Here is a 19623-nt window from a genome sequence, read left to right on the forward strand (position 1 = left end):
ATAATTAATACAATTTAATTAATATTTCTAAATTAAATAACTAATTATTTTTAATTGTCAATTTAATAATATGATAAAAATAAAGAGTATTCTCGACGGTTCAAAAGATTTTCCAAACTCGTGTTTTTATATATATTATATATATAACATAAGAAAACATATGAACTTGCTAAAAATACATCGGGAATGAAGAAGAATCTGGATACCCATTTGTTCATGTTCATTCTTGATGTAAAAAAAATATTTATTAATTTATAATTTATTAATTTATATCTTCCACGTGCCATGTTGGGGCACTGCCACATGTTACTATCAAATTGACCATCAATGTCATGTTTAATGTGTTTGTATGGAGGTACCAAATTGAGTAACGATATACAAGTTTAATTATAAACTAAATCTAAAAAAAGGTTTCAATTTTAACTAATACTTTTGATCAAGTTTAGGGTAAACTACATATTAACCCAAATAAATGCTCCAAAAATAAAAAAATTATTTATATTATTTTAGTTATTATTAATAATTAATTGATTTTAATTATTCGTTGGATTCAAACTTAAACTCAACTATATAGTTAAATAAAAATAATTTTATATAATATCAATTTAATAATATATAAAAGTTTTTTAAACTCATATTTTATAATATATATTATAGATATATTTTATAATTATTTTTCTAGGAATATTTTATAATTTCATAATAATTTCCAAATATTCCTAATTTAGAAATATTATTTTATTGTCTTTAGTCCTTCCTGGGTTGGAATTCAAGAAAATTCAAAAGGTGCCCACTTACGAAGGCCAAAATCAACAATAACCACGTGTCAACAGCAGACACACAAGTCAAGATAAAATGGTCAAACAAATCGACGGTTCAAAATGGCCTAGTAATATAAACCGCGTCGCAGAGTAGTTTTTCACGGTGACCATCCCCCTCTTAAACCCTCCAATTTTTCTCGAGAATACAATGGCCCTATAAATGCTGTGCCTTCTTTCTTGTTTGACCTTTTTGTATCATTATAGCTCTAAATTTTTGTTGTTTGATCGAATCCAAAATATTATATCTCAGCTTCGCATAAAAACTGTAAGTCAAATGCCTTTCTATCAGCAGTTTATTTCTTTATCGTTTTCGTTGAATTTTGCTGCTCGTTTAGTTATTTTTTCAGTCGAATCCGTGATGAGTTATGAATATAGGATATATGTTATCATTATCTTTATTTCTCGTTGTAGTTCGTTGAGTTTTTTTATTTTTATTTTGTTGAAACCAAATGAAAATTTATTATTTAGTGTTACTTGGATTATTTTTTTAAGACGAAAGGAGAACTGAAAAGATATAAGAAAATAGTAGATAAAAAGATAATCGGATGATTTTTTTCTTTTTATTGTTATATTCAAATAATAAACTTATCGGAATATTCTGTAGCGTCTGTGATGTTATTTTTTGAATAAATATTTTTTTCAATACTTTTATGGACCGGTTCTAGTTTCTTTCTTTAATGAGAAAAAAAGAGGCTTTGGATTTTTCCTCTGTAACAAATTTTGAGTTCTTCAATTGTTCAGTTTTTTAGCTACTTATACTTTATTTATTAATTATCAGCCTTGAACTTGAATAAAAAGTCTAATTTTACTTGAGCTATTCCTAATCTTGACTCCTTTATTGATGGGTTGCAATTCAAGGGTTAATTATAATTTTCTTTTGGATATTGACATCATTCTCAAGTTTTTTTGTTTTATGAATTTGTTAGGCTTTGTCATTTATTATGATGAAAAAAATGCTGTATATGAATACTAAAAATATGTTTGACATTGTTCATTTTCTGAGTTGGTGTTGTTCTTTATTTGAAATGGTATCCCAATCAGGGTAATTTGAGAGGTTGCTAGAGATATGCGAATGTGCTGTTGACAACAAAAACGATTGATAATGGCCTCTAGAGCAATTTTAAGAAAGAGAGGATTTGTTTCCGACTACCTGAATGCATCTATACGCTCAGTCCAGACCTTCCAGTTTCTTGGCCATCCCGCTCACAAGTTGGACTCCTGTAGTTATACATCAAATGTGGACCATCCATCCGAAGATTTTAATTATCTAAAGAAACTGGATGTAAATTCAGTTGCAAAACATGATTTAATGGGTTTTTCAGGATCAAGATACTTTAGTTATGGATCTCAAGGAATCGCAGTTTTGAGTCCTGGAAGTGGAAGATTCCACTTCAATTCTCCGTTGAGTGTCAGATTGATGTCATATGCTGTTCGTCATGCTTCGACAGCTACCGCTAGACAATCTGAACCAGGTAGTGATGATGAGGGAAATGAAGAATTGGTTGCAAAACGGAGAAAGGAAGCATCTGCAGAAGAATGCGATCAAGCTGTTGAAGGTTTGAGTACTGCTAAAGCCAAAGTGAAAGCTAAACGCTTGCAAGATTCTCAGAAGGCTGCCAAATCTATTTTGCAAAGAGTATGGGCCACAATTCTTGGGATTGGTCCTGCTTTAAGAGCTGTAGCTTCTATGAGGAGGTAAAACTTTATCCTTTAAATTTTATTTTATTTAAAAAATCAATTAACATGATTCAAATTGATTTTTGGTTTACTGCATATTTGTTATTCTATTGCCTTCTACAGGGAGGATTGGGCAAAGAAACTTGTTCATTGGAAACACGAGATTCGCTCTACTTTGCAACATTATTGGTTGGGTTTTAAGCTACTTTGGGCTGATGTGAGGATCAGCTCAAGATTGCTGCTAAAGTTGGCTGGTGGTAGAAGTTTATCTAGAAGGGAGAGGCAACAGCTGACTCGAACTACTGCTGATATCTTTAGGCTAGTTCCATTTGCAGTTTTTATCATAGTCCCATTCATGGAATTTCTTCTGCCTGTTTTCTTGAAACTGTTCCCTAACATGTTGCCATCTACTTTTCAAGACAAGATGAAAGAACAGGTATAGTGGCTTTTTCCAAATTATGTTTGCTTTTCTGGTTAATTTGATTTATAATCCATTGCTGCTCAAGCTTTAGTCTTTAAGTTGTTTTGCCTCTTTTCAGAATCTCCCTTGTTAAAGCAGGAACCATTGAAGTTTGGTTTATCTTTTTACATGCATGAAGTGGTTTATATTTATACACGCATGAAATCATAAAGTTGGTGAGGATGAGTGCATCCTTTTGTTTGTTACACTTTTTAGTTTTCTTCCAAACAAGAGTTTCATATTCACCATAATTTTATTGCGACTGCATATGTGAAACAATGCAATTCATAAAGTTTTCTGATTATTTTCTTTAATGCAAAGATACTTAACAAATTTTATGCTCACCTTGATTGAAGCTTCTTATATGGATATGAACAAGTCTTTAGCTGATGGGATGTTGGATATACCTTGCTTAGAAGAAAATAAAGAAAAAAAAGGAGAAATCATAGGGAAAAGGATCAAAACATAAAATATGATGAGAATTGATAGGCATAGGCCCTTCCATATAAACCTCTATTGGGCTATTGCTGATAATTGAAGTAGAGAGATATACATAGATAGGCATAGGCCAGGCAGGTCTCCTTATGTCCTTTTGCAATTAATTACAAGGTAATCTGCGAAATATATGTTCTCCAGGCAGGAAAATTATCTGGAAATTGAATGGTTTGTGTTATTTCTGTTATGTTCTACATTAGGGTGTGTTATGATTTTGGAAAAGTATTATCAAATGAGATCTTCAGGTCTTGCTTATTGTTGGTACCCTTTTTTCCTTCTTTTTGTGTGTGGCATGTCCCTGCTCCCCTCCCTTGCCCCCCTTTTTTGGTCAATGCATTTTTCTTAGTTGCTGAACTTGTAGGAAGCACTAAAAAGGAGGCTTCATGCAAGAATAGAATATGCTAAGTTTCTTCAAGATACAGTCAAAGAAATGGCAAAAGAGGTTCAGAATTCAAGGAGTGGAGAAATTAAGCAGACTGCTGAAGATCTTGATGAATTTTTGAATAGGGTAAGATCCCATCTTACCTATGTTTTTTTTTTCTTGTCTCTTCCCCTTGGTTCTATTATTTAAGTTTAGTAATTGCAATCTTGATATTTTGCAGGTCCGAAGGGGAGCTGGTGTATCAAATGATGAAATTCTTGGCTTTGCCAAGCTGTTTAATGATGAACTCACTCTAGATAATATCAGCAGGTTGGTCTTGGTCTTTGTTGTAAATATTTTTTTTTATTTGAAAAACGATTGACTATTTAATTTAAATTGAGTTGTTAATTAAGTGGTTGTGTGATTTTGTAATGTTTTTTCTCCTACCAGGCCTCGATTGGTAAATATGTGCAAATACATGGGAATCAGCCCTTTTGGAACAGATGCGTATTTGCGTTATATGCTTCGGAAGAGACTCCGATGGTAAAACTTGTTTTTCCAATCTGAATTAAATTAACTGTTATGTACCTTGTTTTTGAAGAACATATCAATGGAGTTTGATGTATCCAGGAGGAGTGAATTGACTATTTCGGATCTGCTTATTGAACTTTTTTCTTATTGTGGTTGCCTGGGTGGTTTGATTTTTAACTGACCTTTTTTCACTTGTCCATTATGAACTCATGATAAATTTGTTGCTTTTAAACAGATATTGATTTACTATTTGTTGATTTATTGTTGGTTCTTTTCTGCCGCGTGTGAAGTTTAAATATAATTAAATTTATCCCTTAAACCATAATTGTTATATTGTATTTTAAACCATGAGGTTTCATGCTGACTTGCTGAGTATTTATTTAGTTTTTCTGATTTGGCTGTGTGTTTTGTGGTGTTGGGGACGTGAGGGTCTTCATTTTGAGAACTCATTGATACTGATTTGGAATACACGATATATATTCTCTATAAAAATTAGGAGTTGAAATGTATAGACATGTCTCCTTCAATGATTTAATTTTTATACAGAATATGCTGAAATACAAAGCCATGTGGTACTGTTGAAATATATAAGGCAGTGGCATTTTCAAAATATGGTTTTCGGTCGAAGCAAGTTACTTTGTTAGCTTCTCCTTCACATTAACTTTTAGGATCCAACTAAGCTCTATTTTTAAAAGACTTTCTTTTTCTATATGTCATTTTTCTCTACTTTATGTCATCGCAAATGTTGTTATTGTTACTGCTTTCTTATAATTATTATTATATTTTAGGATTAAGAATGATGACAAGATGATTCAAGCAGAGGGCGTGGAATCCCTATCAGAAGCTGAGCTTCGTGAAGATTGTAGGGAGCGAGGGATGCTTGGAGCGCTTTCAGTGGAAGAAATGCGTCAACAGGTGTTGCTTTTTATTCCTTCATGTTTATATATACTTTCCCCTTTGCCAACTAAGTGCCTCAGACTCAGCAATCTTTATCTGCGTTGTATTTGCAATGATAAGTTATTTATGAGAAATGCCATGGTCTCATATATTGATAGAATTCTGGATTTGCACTTCCATCCTTCCTTCAACTACATTGGTTATGTATGTTAATTGCAATATCATTTGCATTTGACGTGACTCCTTAACATGGTTAGTATCTGCATGCAGCTTCGGGATTGGCTAGAACTGTCTCTCAATCACTCAGTCCCATCTTCCCTTTTGATCCTTTCAAGGTGATTTGAGTTGTGTTTTATGTGATCTTTCTGCAATGTTTTGCTGGCACTGAAGTTCAACAGTTGATACTCATTTCTTTTTTTCTTTTTTTTCCCTAATTTGATCTTAATCTGTATTTTTTCTGATATCCCCTGTAGGGCATTCACTGTATCAGGAAAGCTGAAGCCAGAAGATGCTGTTCGGGCCACGCTTTCTTCTCTACCTGATGAAGTTGTGGATACTGTTGGTGTTACAGCTCTACCATCTGAAGATTCTGTTTCGGAGAGGAGAAGGAAGCTGGAGTACCTTGAGATGCAGGAAGAACTGATCAAGGTTGAAAAAGGAATATGTTTTATATTATTTTTCATATGAATAGTCTTCTCTATTGTAAGTTGTTTATTATTTTTTGCCTCCTATTGGGCTCAGTTGACCCTGCTTGCTGTGAAGGAGTTCAGTATAATCTTAGCTTAAAATAGAGGCATTTAGTCTTGAAGTTTTCTGCTTAGCTTAAAAAAAAAGCCCAAAAGCAATATTCCTGGTCTAATTCAGTTCTTTGAATTTCATTGGTTGTTTTAAATTGGTACCTTTGTAGGAGGAGGAAGAGAAAGAAGAAGAAGAGCTGGCAAGGATGAAGGAATCTAAGGCTAGAAAAGAGGATGTGGCATTGAAAGAGATGACTGTCCCAACAGCTAGAGAAGCACAAGAACAGGCTATAGCAAGAGCATTAGAAAAAAGAGATCAGCTCTGTGAAATCAGTCGTGCATTGGCTGTTTTAGCTTCAGCATCTGTAAGGACTCTATTTGAAGATTTTTGTCTGTGACTGTTATCTGTTGATTATGTTCTATTGTTATCTTCCTAGCATTGCCACTTGCAATGTGGATTTGACTTCAGTTTGTTCCTAATATGCAGTCTGTGAGCAGAGAGCGAGAAGAGTTCCTTGGTCTTGTAAATAAGGAGGTATGTTATAAGCTTTGATTTTTTTTTTATTTGGTTATTGTAAAAAACTGCAAGGGAATGAGGTCAATGCATTATTTTTAAATAGTTTTCTTCAGAAGTCAAATTGAGCTAGTGTAATAGATAAAACATGGTATGGACTAGATGTTTTAAGCATTGACTTTTCAATTGTGACTTTGTTAGGTTAGTAGAAAATTTATTTAGTCTTTATTTGGAACTTTTAACTTGGAAAAATCATTAAAGAAATGGTAAATTTTCTATTCTGTTTGTATCCCTTTATTTTCTGCTGATGTTGGATTTTGCCAATTTTGCAGATAGAACTTTATAATAGCATGGTAGACAAAGAGGGTACAGATGGTGAAAAAGATGCCATTAAGGCATATAGAGCTGCAAGAGAGGAAACTGACCATTCTGGTGAAGTGTCTGATAGTGATGAGGTTTCTTCAGTGCTTATTGAAAAAGTAAGACTTATTTGAACCAAGTCTTTTCTGACAGTTTATCTTTTCTTATCAGATGTGATTCAAAGAAAAGTATTTACCATTCTTGTCACTCCTTAGGTTGATGCTATGCTTCAAAATCTTGAGAAGGAAATAGATGATGTAGATGCCAAAATTGGTGATCGTTGGCGAGTACTCGACAGGTGAAACTTTGTTTTTTGATTGTTTCCTTTTCTTGTGTCTTGGCTATGTCCTTTGCTGCTGTGCTAACAGTTTGATGTTTTGTTATTATGATTTTATGTTCTGTTATCAAATGGGATTAATGGAATTTTGGTATTGTTATTCACATCAATCATCACAAGAGCTCAGTTACTGGCATATTAATTACCGCAAGATTTAGTCAGATTTATTAAAAATGCTCTATGCCTGCAGGGATCACGATGGGAAAGTCACACCTGAGGAGGTGGCTGCTGCTGCTCAATACTTAAAGGATACGCTAGGAAAGGAGGGTGTGCAAGAACTTATCAGCAATCTTTCAAAAGATAGAGGTCAGCTTCCTTTCTGCTTTAACTTTTGTTTGTGGAAATAAATAAATAGACAGGAATATACTTCTAGTTTAGGTACGTTCATGCCCTCCCTCACCCCCCCCCCACCCCCCAAAAAAAAAAAAAAAAAAAGGGTTATTGATATGCCTTCTATGATCAGAGATTTTGACTTCCTGGAACCCTTTTCTGTGAAAACCCCCTGATCTGCTTTTATGGTTGTAAAATAGTTGAAAGATCCATGCGTTCATTTTAATATTATGGAATCATGATTAACTAGCAAATGATAATTCACGCTTGTTATCGAGTTTCGCAATGAATTGTCATTGAATGAAGTAGCGTTTCTCATTAAACAGCTTGCCCCAAGATGATCTGGATGATTGAGCAAAGTATTAACTTAGCTTATTCTGATGAGAGTTTTTTTTAATCATTCATCCTGCCTATTTGCTGTTTCTTATATAGCATGGAAAAGGTGATTTTATCAAAACTAAAAAGTTGTTGGTTACATAAGAATTTAGATTTGCAACTTTTGCATCGCACCATTGTATAGGGTGAATAATTTGATTTGGCTGTTCACGAGAGTGACAACTATTATATTTTCAATGCAATAGATGGAAAAATTCTTGTGGAAGACATTGTGAAGTTGGGCAGTCAGATGGAGGATGACAATAGTAGGGAGGAGGAAGAGGGAAGAATGTAGAGATTATAATCCATCCATTTTGGAGCGAGCTTAATTGCTAAAATCTTATTATATCTCCGTAATACCTTTTTAGTTAGAATAGTAGTTGGTAGAATGCATATATGTTCTTGGCTTTGGCAGGCATGGCGGTGCTCTCCGAAAATGGAGTTTCTTCTAGATCTTTGGCTCTCTTCTTTTATAGGGAAAGCCGATTTTAGTCTTTTCCCATCCCACATACTGTGATGAAGGAGATGTAAAAATTATAGGTTAGTTGAGAAATATATATTCAATCGCTAAAAACAGAATAGAAGCCTTGATGTTGGTTTTGTACATACTATAGATGTTTAGAAGAGAAAGATGTTGCTATTTTATATGATTTTTAATTGTTTTATCTTTTTTGCTTCATTAAGGAAGTTGTAGTCCAAGATTGCGGGAAGGGGTTTCAGTTTGGAATTCATTTGCTGTTCACGGACTTTACTTATTGGTTCATTTTTATAATTAAAAATAATAAATCTTGTCCAAGAACTCACCCGTCTAATTTTTGAACAAATATATATTTGCCTAATGGAATTAGATTTTAAGTAACTAAAAAAAGTCCTAAGATAAACCTAGGTTTTTTTTTTTTTTTTTAAGTAAGCATTGTAAGTTAGCTTCTTATGTTAATAAAGTTTAGAAACTGGAAAATTAGTTTAAAAATCAGTAAGTTGCTGGTTGAAAGATGTGCATAAACCGAGGATGGTATCATGCATTTCCTTTTTCAAATAATTTGAGAATTTGTAATGCTTGTTTTAGAAAAAAAAAAGTTTAAAACAAAAGATAGGCTTTTGAAAATAAAAAATATGGGACGTCTTAAAAATGGAAAAAAATAAAAGTACGGAATGCTTTAGAGTTGGAAGCAATATGATGAAATGTATAAACGTGCAAGATTCACTTGAGTTTAGTTCCACGTTTTTAATCATGACTTTCGCAACTCCGGCAAATTTAAAATAATTCATATTTGAACAGCTAACATTTAAATTTATATAACTTTAAAGCTTGATAATTTATACCCTAATTATCTGAGTTTCAATAACTCAAATGTTGCTTTTTATTTGAATTTGAAATGTTTTTCCAAATAGAATACATTTATGTATTACTTTCGTTATAATTGAAAAGAATATCCACATTTGCTTTATCACCATACTAATTTATTCCCCTTTCAATAATAGTATTTGTTAACTTCACGGGGTTAAAATTTTTGTCTGATAAACTGCACAGCCTTTGGTGATTTGTTTGCTTTATATTTGCCTAAGTTAGCTTAACTTTCGAAAAGTGAGAATTTTTTCGAATATTTTCTAAGGCATAAAAAATAAAGCGGAAGTAACTCAAAAGCGAATGTATAACATCTTATATTCGACCTAATTATCGTGTCACATTTTTTGTCGGATTTATAATTAAATAATACAGTTTATATGATAAAATCTAACAAATACACATTCCTTAAACATACCAAAGTAAATCTAAGTTTCATTTATATATGTATCTAATAACCTACACCATTTAATTATAACACCATTCAATTACCACAAAACCTAAACTATTAGGTACATGTCAATTGTAAATAAAGTTGGAAACAAACGGATATTGTTAAGACTAAGATTGTGTTTTGGATGCTGTGGTTGATGCTTGAAAATCTCGAATTAATCTAACTTGCACACAAAGAGAACAACTTATACGCTAAGTAAAATACTCAGTGATATTTCTATAATTTATGTATGTAATATTAGCATTAACAATTCTACACAAATTAAACATGTAAGTCAATATACGCACATCTATCATATATTTATAACTTGGAGTTGTTAAACTTTATATTTTCAATATAAACACATCAAGTGTGCAACTAACAACAATTCTTCCCACTTCAATACATTTTGTATAGACAAGTCATTTTGCTTATTATAATAAAATTTTAATTATATCAATATCAAAACATGCATTCAATATGATATTCAATCATTAACGGGTCTTATACAAGTGTCGAAACCATTTTTGAAATGACTTTTTATTTAAAAAAACAAAAATGAAAATAAAAATAGGAGTCACCACTAATCATTTTTATGAGGTGTGATCGGGTCACCTCGTAATTTAATCATTTCAATAAACAGTTTTGATTTACTAAAACAGCGATTTTGGTCTACAAAATTCAGGAAAACGGGCCGGGAGTCGGTTACATACGGGAAAGGACTAACACTCTCGTAACGCCCAAAATTGGTACCTAATTGATTAATTAACGTTTTAGTGTCGAAAGTTGAAAACTTGTGAAGAGTTTAAAATACGATCCCTCTTTGTATTAATGTTAATTTTACTTAAAAAATTCTTGAATAAATCAAAATGAATATTAAAGACCCTCTCGTCTCGAGATAACAAAATGTCACATCCCATAAGTTAGGACACGACACCTTGAATCTTTGAGAATAAGCTTGCCTTTTATTTTTATTTTTTTTTTATATTTAAATCTCATGTATTTTAATTTTAAAAGGATATTTGGTCACTTAGGTTCAACGAGAAAAATCAAAACCCCGTAAGTTAGGGTACGACTTCTCGAATCTCCAAATACGAAATATTACCTTATTTTGAATTTTTTTTTTGAATAATAACAAGTGTAATATTTAAACAATGTGTATTTCTTTTATTTGGGGTATAATATAAAATGATCTGTTATGGATAAATACGTTTAAACGCGATTTTTGACGTGATTTTAACGAAATGAGATAAAATGGTGATGTAGAAAAGCGAGCGATGATATCTGAATGAAATGTCGCATCAATAAATGACAATAATATAAATTACTAATAGAACATTTCATAATGCATATAATGGCAATAATCACATAATATATACTATTTTAATACTAATATCAACAATGAAAGAAAAATAAAATAAATAATAAAGTAGATAATAATAATGATAAAAGAATAATAATAATGACAAAATATGCACATGAAATGACAATACCAATTTTAAATATAAATGAGACAAATAAATAAATAAATATATAAATGAATATTGAGGAAAATAGTTTATAAAATATTGAAAATAAAAGACCAAATTAAAATGTAAATGAAATTTGGAGTGCAATTTATAATAAAGTACATAAATATATAATAATGGATGACAAAACAAAATAAACAAATAGATACCCAATAAAAAGAAAATAAGAGAACAGTTTTAAATAATAATAATAATAAAATAGGCTAACAAGTAAATACGTAAGGAATTAAAATGAACAAAGGACTCGATTGTCACTCGAATCAAATTAACAGGATAAATTAAGATAAAATAAATAAATGGCGGACTAAAATGAAAAGCGTGAAAACCAACAAGGGCGAAATAGGCAAATAACCTGATCCTTCGGATAAGCTTCCCTTCTCCAGGAGATCAGCAAACCAAGGACCAAATTGAAAACGCATAGAAAACATGCGGTAAAATTTCTAAAAATTAAAAGAAAATTATCTGGACCCAATTGTAAACCTTTCGAAAAGCGGAAGGACTAGGGTTGAAATTATACCTAGCCCAAAAACACGTGGACCTTGAGGCTTTGGGTTGAGTCAAATGCGGGTTGACCAAAATGACATCGTTTTGAGGCTACTGGAACCAGTCTTAAATGGTATTTCTTTTCATGGCCTATAAAAGCCAAATTTTTTTTAAAAAAAAAATCATTCTGCACCCATTTTATTAAAAAAAACTGAAAAGCTCTCTTAGTTTCTCTCGTCCCCTCTGAGTCGATCGTTGGACCACCGTGGTAGCCACCGGTCACCGGTGACGGTGCCACCGTTCACGATGACCGAAAAGTTTGAAAGCCCGTTTTTTACCCCCTTTCAACGGAAAAACTTTCTCTTCTCAAAAATGTCAAAAAAAAAAAACAACACAACAAACACAAAAAAAAAACTTTCGATTCTCTTATAACCGTCGCGCCGTCCGCTCTAACGGATGTCAAACAAACCCTAAAGGGTTCTGGGCTTTCAACGCAGGGGAGAATCTCCGATGCCGGAGGGAGACGAAGCATCCCAGGTAAGATTTTTTTTTTCTTTAGATGTGTAAAAGAATTTGAAAGATTTAAACTATATCTTTTTGTATTTGATTTTCTTCATATTTCTTCTTTTTCTTAAAAAAATAAATAAATGAAAAATTTTAAAAAATCACATTTGAAGTTTTGATTTCTGTTTTTTGATTATTCTAACATGTGTAAAAAAATACATGGTCTATTATGACTGTAACAGCTCGGTTTTAGTTAAATCGGAATTGTAACACCCCTAACCCGTATCCGTCACCGGACTAAGGTTACGAGGCATTACAGTACAAAAACATAATTCTAAACTTTCACAAATTTAAACATAGTGTATTATCATGAATCATTTATTCATTAGAAAATATATATTTACATACACAAATACTTTCTTTATATATAACCAAACATCATTCGAATTCACAAACATATACATATATATGTGTACACATAATTATCATTTTTGCAAAAATGCATATAATTTCCATGGTGAACTATTACATAAATTCACTATTCAAATGGTCATTTACCAATGTTTCATTTACAAGCCTTATTAAACAAAACAATCTTAATAATTAATCATTATATAACCTCATAACCAAATATAAAACTCATACATTTTTCAGCAAACCGAACTAAATTAACCTATGCATAATCGAACATATGCATGTCTCATACTATGCATTATCAAATTTACATTAATCATGCTTAACCTTATAATCAAAACAAAATAAACTGTTACCAAATATATTATTATACAAAACACTATTCATTTGGTAAATTTTCTTCTCATTAACCGAATAGGCAAATCTTTATCGTCCTATTCCTTTCAACTTTATTACATCACAAACAAATATACATTCGCACATGAAATCATGTATATACCTCTTATAAGTTACATATTCTAAACTCATCATTCAAATATATTTTATCCAAACCAAAAACCTAAATCGAAACAAATAAATATATCATGAAATTTATATATATATATATAATCATTACATCAATCCATTTTCAGATCTAATATCAATAAATCATTTTCAATCATACCATATATATATCACATATTTCATTCGCATATAATATATAACATATCAACTAAAGGTAAGCTCAATCCATATCCAAGTATGAAAGAATCTATCATGGAAATTAAGCCATTTTCGCATGGCTAAAGTTATGCATATTCAAGGTCGATCAAAATACGACTTAGCCTATACATGCCAAAAGTTCGAAGATAAACTTTGAAAAATACCAAAAGTTGACGATAGTGTAGATGACTTTGATCACAATCTCCTAGCTCGTAACTTACAACCAAAATCTATAAAACAGAGTAACAAAAACATACAGAGTAAGCTAACTTAGCTTAGTAAACTTTAAGCAAATTAAGCAACTCAATAAATAATCAAAACATTTAAACTAACCAAATTATATCCGTAATATTATACTTCATCTTAATAAATTACTTTGGCCGAATGTTTACAATCAATTATATAATTCCAGATAAATATTTCATATAAGCCGACTATACAAGATCAAATCTTTCATCATATAGTCACTTACATATATGGCCAAATACACAAGATTCATTATATCTTCATATGTGGATGAATATATGAGTTAAATAAAACATCACATATAACCTATAGTTCAAATTCAATATAACATCACTTATGGCCGAATATGCACATATAAGATAACTTCACATATAACCGAATATTCAAGTTCAATATAAGCTCACTTGTACTTACATTTTTGGCCGAATATATACAATGCAATTTAGCTCAATTTCATTTGCTCAATATCCACAATAACTTGAATTATTATCATCTTAAACTTGAAAACAAATCACCGGTATAAACCTGCTAGGCATAAGCCTGAATCACACACCGGCACAAGCCCTGCTAGACTCGAAGTCTGATATTTATTCACCGGCACTAAGCCTACTAGGCACAAAGCCCGATCAATGTCAACAGCACAAGGCTTGCTAGGCCCAAGGCCGAATATCACAAATACAAAAATCATTCCACAACATTTCACATATATCAAATCGTATAATATTCCATGTAACACATACACATTTTCAGAGGCTTCGATATCATTCAAATACAACTTAATCACATTAATTCATTTACATATATCATTCGGCTATCAACTAATACATTATAAAATTTGAATCATCATAGTAAATCATTTTATGTTCAAAATAAACCATGTTTAATTACTTAAAAACTTACCTCGAATATCGACGGACGTTACGAATTGGCTATTCGACTATTTTTGTTTTTCCCTGATCCAAGTCCGATTTCTTTTGTTCTTGATCTATATAATTTCAAATTAACCTCATTTAAATACAATTTCATTCAATTTAATCCAACAACACATAAATGGGAAAATTACCATTTTACCCCCTAGTATTTCATATTTTTACAAATTAGTCCTAATTGCATAAAACACAAATTACACAAAATCTCACTACAACATAGTTGAGCCGAATCTTCTATATACTCATACTAATCCATTTATTTCATCTATTTCACATTTTAGTCCCTCAATTTATTATTTTTGTAATTTAGTCCTAATTACTCAAAATCTTCAAAAACTAAAATACAAAACATGTTAATCTAAAACGTATTTTTAATATTTCATCATCAAACATCACAAAACACAAATATTCATCAATGGTATAACTCAAAATATGCATCAAAATTAAAAATTTAAACATGAGTCGGATAGTATTCGAAGCAACAATCTCAAAAACGTAAAAATTATCAAAAACCGAACAAAAACTAACCTTGAATCAAGCTTCCAAAGTGCCGAATACCCTAAGCTAAATTTTCTTTCTTTCTTTCTCAAGTTTCGGCAATAACAAGTATAAATGCATGGCTTTCTTATTATTATTTTTTTATGTTTTAATATATTATATGTTAACTTTTAACATATTTTACCTATTTAACCTTATAATAATAATAACATAAACATATACAATAAGGGTACATTCGGCCATCACTTAGATAGTGGACCATTTGCAACATAAATACTCCATATTAAAAAGCCACTATCAATTCAACCTTTATAATTTAGACTATTAAGTTTTCAACTTACACAATTAAGTCATTTTATCAAATTAATCACACAAACAATCAAATTTTTGTACGAAATTTTCACACATGCAAATTTACATCTAATAAACACGAAAAATAATATTTAAATATTTTTCTGACTCGGATTCGTGGTCCCGAAACCACCATTCCGATTAGGGTCTAAATTGGACTGTTACAACACTCTCCCCTTAGGGATTTTCGTCCCCAAAAATCTTACCGGTGAATAGGTTCGAATAACGTTCTTTCATTGTATCCTATGACTCTCACGTTGCTTCCTCAACTCCGTGTTTATTCCACAATACTTTGACCAACCGAATTTTTTTATTTCGCAACTCTTTAATCTCACGAGCGAAAATACGAATTGGTTCTTCCTCGTACTACATATCGGGCTTAATCTCAACTTCAGTCGGACTAATTATGTGTGAAGGATCAGATCGATATCTAAGAAGCATCGAAACATGGAATACATTGTGAATCTTTTCTAGTTCAAGTGGCAACAACAGTCTATATGCAACCGACCCAATTTTCTCAATAATCTCATACGGCCCAATAAACCTCGGACTCAATTTGCTTTTACGATTGAATCTAAGTATTTTCTTCCATGGTGAGACTTTCAAAAATACTTTATCTCTGATCTCAAATTCTATATCTTTTTGTTTCAAATCCACGTATGATTTCTGACGATCTGATGTTGCTTTCAAACTTTCACGGTTTACTTTTACTTTCTGTTCGGTTTCTTTGATCAAATTGACCCCGTATATCTTATTTTCACTGAGCTCAGTCCAGTACAAAGGTGTACTACATTTACGACCGTACGAAGCTTCATAGGGTGCCATTTTGATACTTGATTGAAAGCTATTATTGTATGCAAATTCAATCAGAGGTAGATATCGTTTCCACGTACCTTCAAACTCGAGAATACAACATCTCAACATATCCTCAAGTATCTGAATAATTCGCTCGGACTGACCATCTGTCTGGGGATGAAAAGCAGTACTAAAATGCAGTTTAGTACCTGATGCATCTTGCATTTTCTTTGAAAATCGCGATGTAAACCTTGGATTTCTATCAGACACAATAGATATAGGTACACCATGTAACCTCACAATCTGAGAAACATACAATTCAGCCAGTTTATCAAGTGAGTAATATGTACGAACCGGAACAAAGTGAGCAGATTTGGTTAATCTATCAACAATAACCCAGATTGTATCTTTCTTGCTCGATGTCAATGGTAAACCGGATACAAAATCCATCGTAACTCTGTCCCATTTCCATTCAGGTACCATGATCGGCTGAAGTAATCCAGAAGGTACCTGATGCTCAGCTTTTACTTGCTGACAGACTAAACATTTCAATACAAAGTCAGAAATGTCTCGTTTCATACCTGGCCACCAATAGTGCTGCTTTAGATCAATATACATCTTTGTACTTACAGTATGAACAGATAGCCAACTGTTGTGAGCTTCATTCAAAATCATCTGAATCAGCTCTCTATATTTTTCGGAACATATACTCCGTTTTTGAATCTCAAACAGTCATTAACATCAATTCGAAACTCTAAATCAGCATTTGAATCACCCTGAGCTCATTTTACTATCAACTCGTTATCAATTTTCTGGGCATCACAAATTTGCTGAATATATAACGGTCTAGCTTCTAACTCAGCTATTATCATACCATCATCAGACATAGTCATATGCGCATTCATTGCACGCAAAGCAAACAATGATTTTTGGCTTAAAGCATCAGCAACAACATTAGCCTTTCTCGAGTGATAATCAATCACAAGTTCATAATCTTTCAACAAATCTAACCATCGATGCTGTCTCAAATTCAAATCTTTCTGAGTCATTAAATACTTCAGGCTTTTTTTATCAGAATAAACATGACATTTTTTACCAAACAAATAGTGACGCCAAATTTTCAATGCAAATACAATAGCTGCCAACTCTAAGTAGTGCGTCGGATAATTCTTTTCATGCGGTTTTAGCTGTCTCGAGGCATAAGCTATAACTTTGCTTTCCTGCATCAAAACACAACCCAAACCATTTAAAGATGCATTACTATAGATAAAAAATTCTTTACCCGATTCTGGCTAAACTAACACCGGAGCTTCAGTCAAAAGAACTTTCAACTGATTAAAACTTTTCTGGCACTTTTCTGACCATTCGAACTTAACATCCTTCTACAGTAGCTTCGTCATCGGGGTTGCAATCATAGAGAAACCTTTCACAAACCGTCTATAGTAACCAGCAAGTCCCAGAAAACTTCTGACTTCAGAAAAGTTTCTTAGAGGTTTTCAATCAAGTATTGCTGAAATTTTACTCGGATCAACCCGAATACCTGATGCTGAAACAACATGTCCAAGAAAGCTAACTTTATGTAACCAAAACTCACATTTACTAAACTTCGCATACAATTGTTTTTCTCGTAAAGTCTGTAACACAAGTCTCAAATGCTCAGCATTCAGTTTCGTTACGAGAGTAGATCAGTATATCATCAATAAACACAACCACAAACCGATCCAAATACTGCTTGAAAATCCGATTCATCAAATCCATAAAACAACACGTGCATTAGTAAGTCCGAACGGCATAACTAGAAACTCATAATGTCCGTACCTCGTTCGAAAAGCAGTTTTTGGCACATCGGAATCTCTGACTCGCAACTGATAATAATCCGATCTCAAATCTATCTTCGAAAACACTGAAGCCCTTTTTATTCTTTATAGTCACTTTATTTAGCTGGCAATAATCTATACACATTCTCATGGTTTCATCTTTCTTTTTCACAAATAGAACTGGCGCACCCCAGGGAGAGAAACTCGGTCGTGCAAAACCTCTATCTGTTAACTCTTGCAACTGTGCTTTTAATTCTTTTAATTCAGTAGGTGCCATCCGATATGGAGCTATCAAAATTGGAGTCGCCCCCGGAACTAACTCAATACCAAACTCTACCTCTCAGATAGGTGGCAAACCCGACAATTCTTTAGGAAACACATCCAGATACTCGCACACAACTGGTACAAATTCAATCTTCTTTTTAGTTACTTTACTATCAAGCACATAAGCAAGGTAAGCTTCACAACCTTTTCTCACATATATCGAAGATATTACCGCTGGTAAACCATTTAGATCATTAGATTCAATCCGAATAATCTTGTTGTTCTGACATCTCAAATCAATGGTCTTTCTTTTGCAATTAACAACAACATCGTGCAAAGTCAGCCAATCCATACCCAAAATTATATCGAACTCATCGAAGGGTAACATCATCAAATCGGCCGGAAAACATGAATCTTGAATCATCAACGGGCAATTCTTACACACTTTGTCAACCAGAACACACCGGCCCAGGAGGTTTGATACTTGAATTACAAACTCAGTAGACTCAACAGGCAAAGTCTTACTGGATACTAATGTTTCACACACATAAGAATGAGTCGAACCAGGATCAATCAATGCAATAACACTAGTATCATAAATAGTGAAAGTACCGGTAATAACATCTGGGAAGAAGCCTCCTCGCGAGCTCATATAGCATATGCTCTGGCAGGTGCACGAGCCTCAGATCAAACCGTTGTATCTTTCTTCCCTCTCTGACTGCCACTTACATTACCCGAATGTCTGGGTGGTCTGCCTCGTGTTGACATGTTACTCGGTCTCACATTCTGAACAGTGTTTTGCTCGACTAACACCGGACAATCTCGGATGAAATGATCCATCGATCCACATTTAAAACATGACCGATCATGCAATCTACAACTTCCAGAATGCCATTTGCCACAATGTTTACACTCGAGTCTGTTCTGCCGATCATTGCCAACACTAGCAATCGAAGTAGCTTGTGAACTCACAGGAGGTCGGTCTCGATCTCGTCTAGAAAAGCCCGAAGTAGCTTTAAATCGACTAGAATCATCTCGAAACTTCTTCGATGCTGATTGAAATGTCTTGCTCGATGATCTTTTACAAAAATCTCTGGCTTCAAAATCAGCTTTTCTTTTCTCTTTCCCGAGCTCTTCGGCTTTGCAAGCTCGCTCAACAAGTACCACGAACTCTTTAATTTCAAGTATACCAACCAGTAATTTAATGTCTTCATTTAAACCTTCTTTGAATCTTTTACACATGATAGCTTCGGTTGAAACACATTCACGAGCATATCGATTAAGTCTCACAAATTTCTGCTCGTACTTAGTTGTGGTCATACGACCCTGTTTCAATTCTAGAAATTCTTTGCGTTTCTGGTCGATAAATCTCTGGCTGATGTATTTCTTACGGAACTCCGCTTGAAAGAATTCCCAAG

At 32.7% G+C, this 19623-nt stretch overlaps 1 protein-coding gene across 1 annotated transcript; it reads left to right on the top strand.

The window, feature by feature from the left end:
* Positions 1 to 927: 927 nt before the first annotated feature.
* Positions 928 to 8626, top strand: LOC108489700 (uncharacterized). The gene is made up of 15 exons (XM_017794403.2): positions 928 to 1086; positions 1863 to 2516; positions 2622 to 2934; positions 3815 to 3961; positions 4056 to 4144; positions 4265 to 4357; positions 5134 to 5260; positions 5513 to 5577; positions 5716 to 5890; positions 6150 to 6344; positions 6467 to 6514; positions 6826 to 6972; positions 7069 to 7151; positions 7381 to 7496; positions 8102 to 8626. Exons 2-15 carry the CDS (start codon positions 1924 to 1926, stop codon positions 8188 to 8190), a joined length of 2280 nt encoding a protein of 759 aa, XP_017649892.1. The 5' UTR covers positions 928 to 1086; positions 1863 to 1923; the 3' UTR covers positions 8191 to 8626.
* Positions 8627 to 19623: the final 10997 nt, after the last annotated feature.

Source organism: Gossypium arboreum, chromosome 10 (assembly GCF_025698485.1).
Source record: "Gossypium arboreum isolate Shixiya-1 chromosome 10, ASM2569848v2, whole genome shotgun sequence".
NCBI classification, from domain to species: domain Eukaryota; kingdom Viridiplantae; phylum Streptophyta; class Magnoliopsida; order Malvales; family Malvaceae; genus Gossypium; species Gossypium arboreum.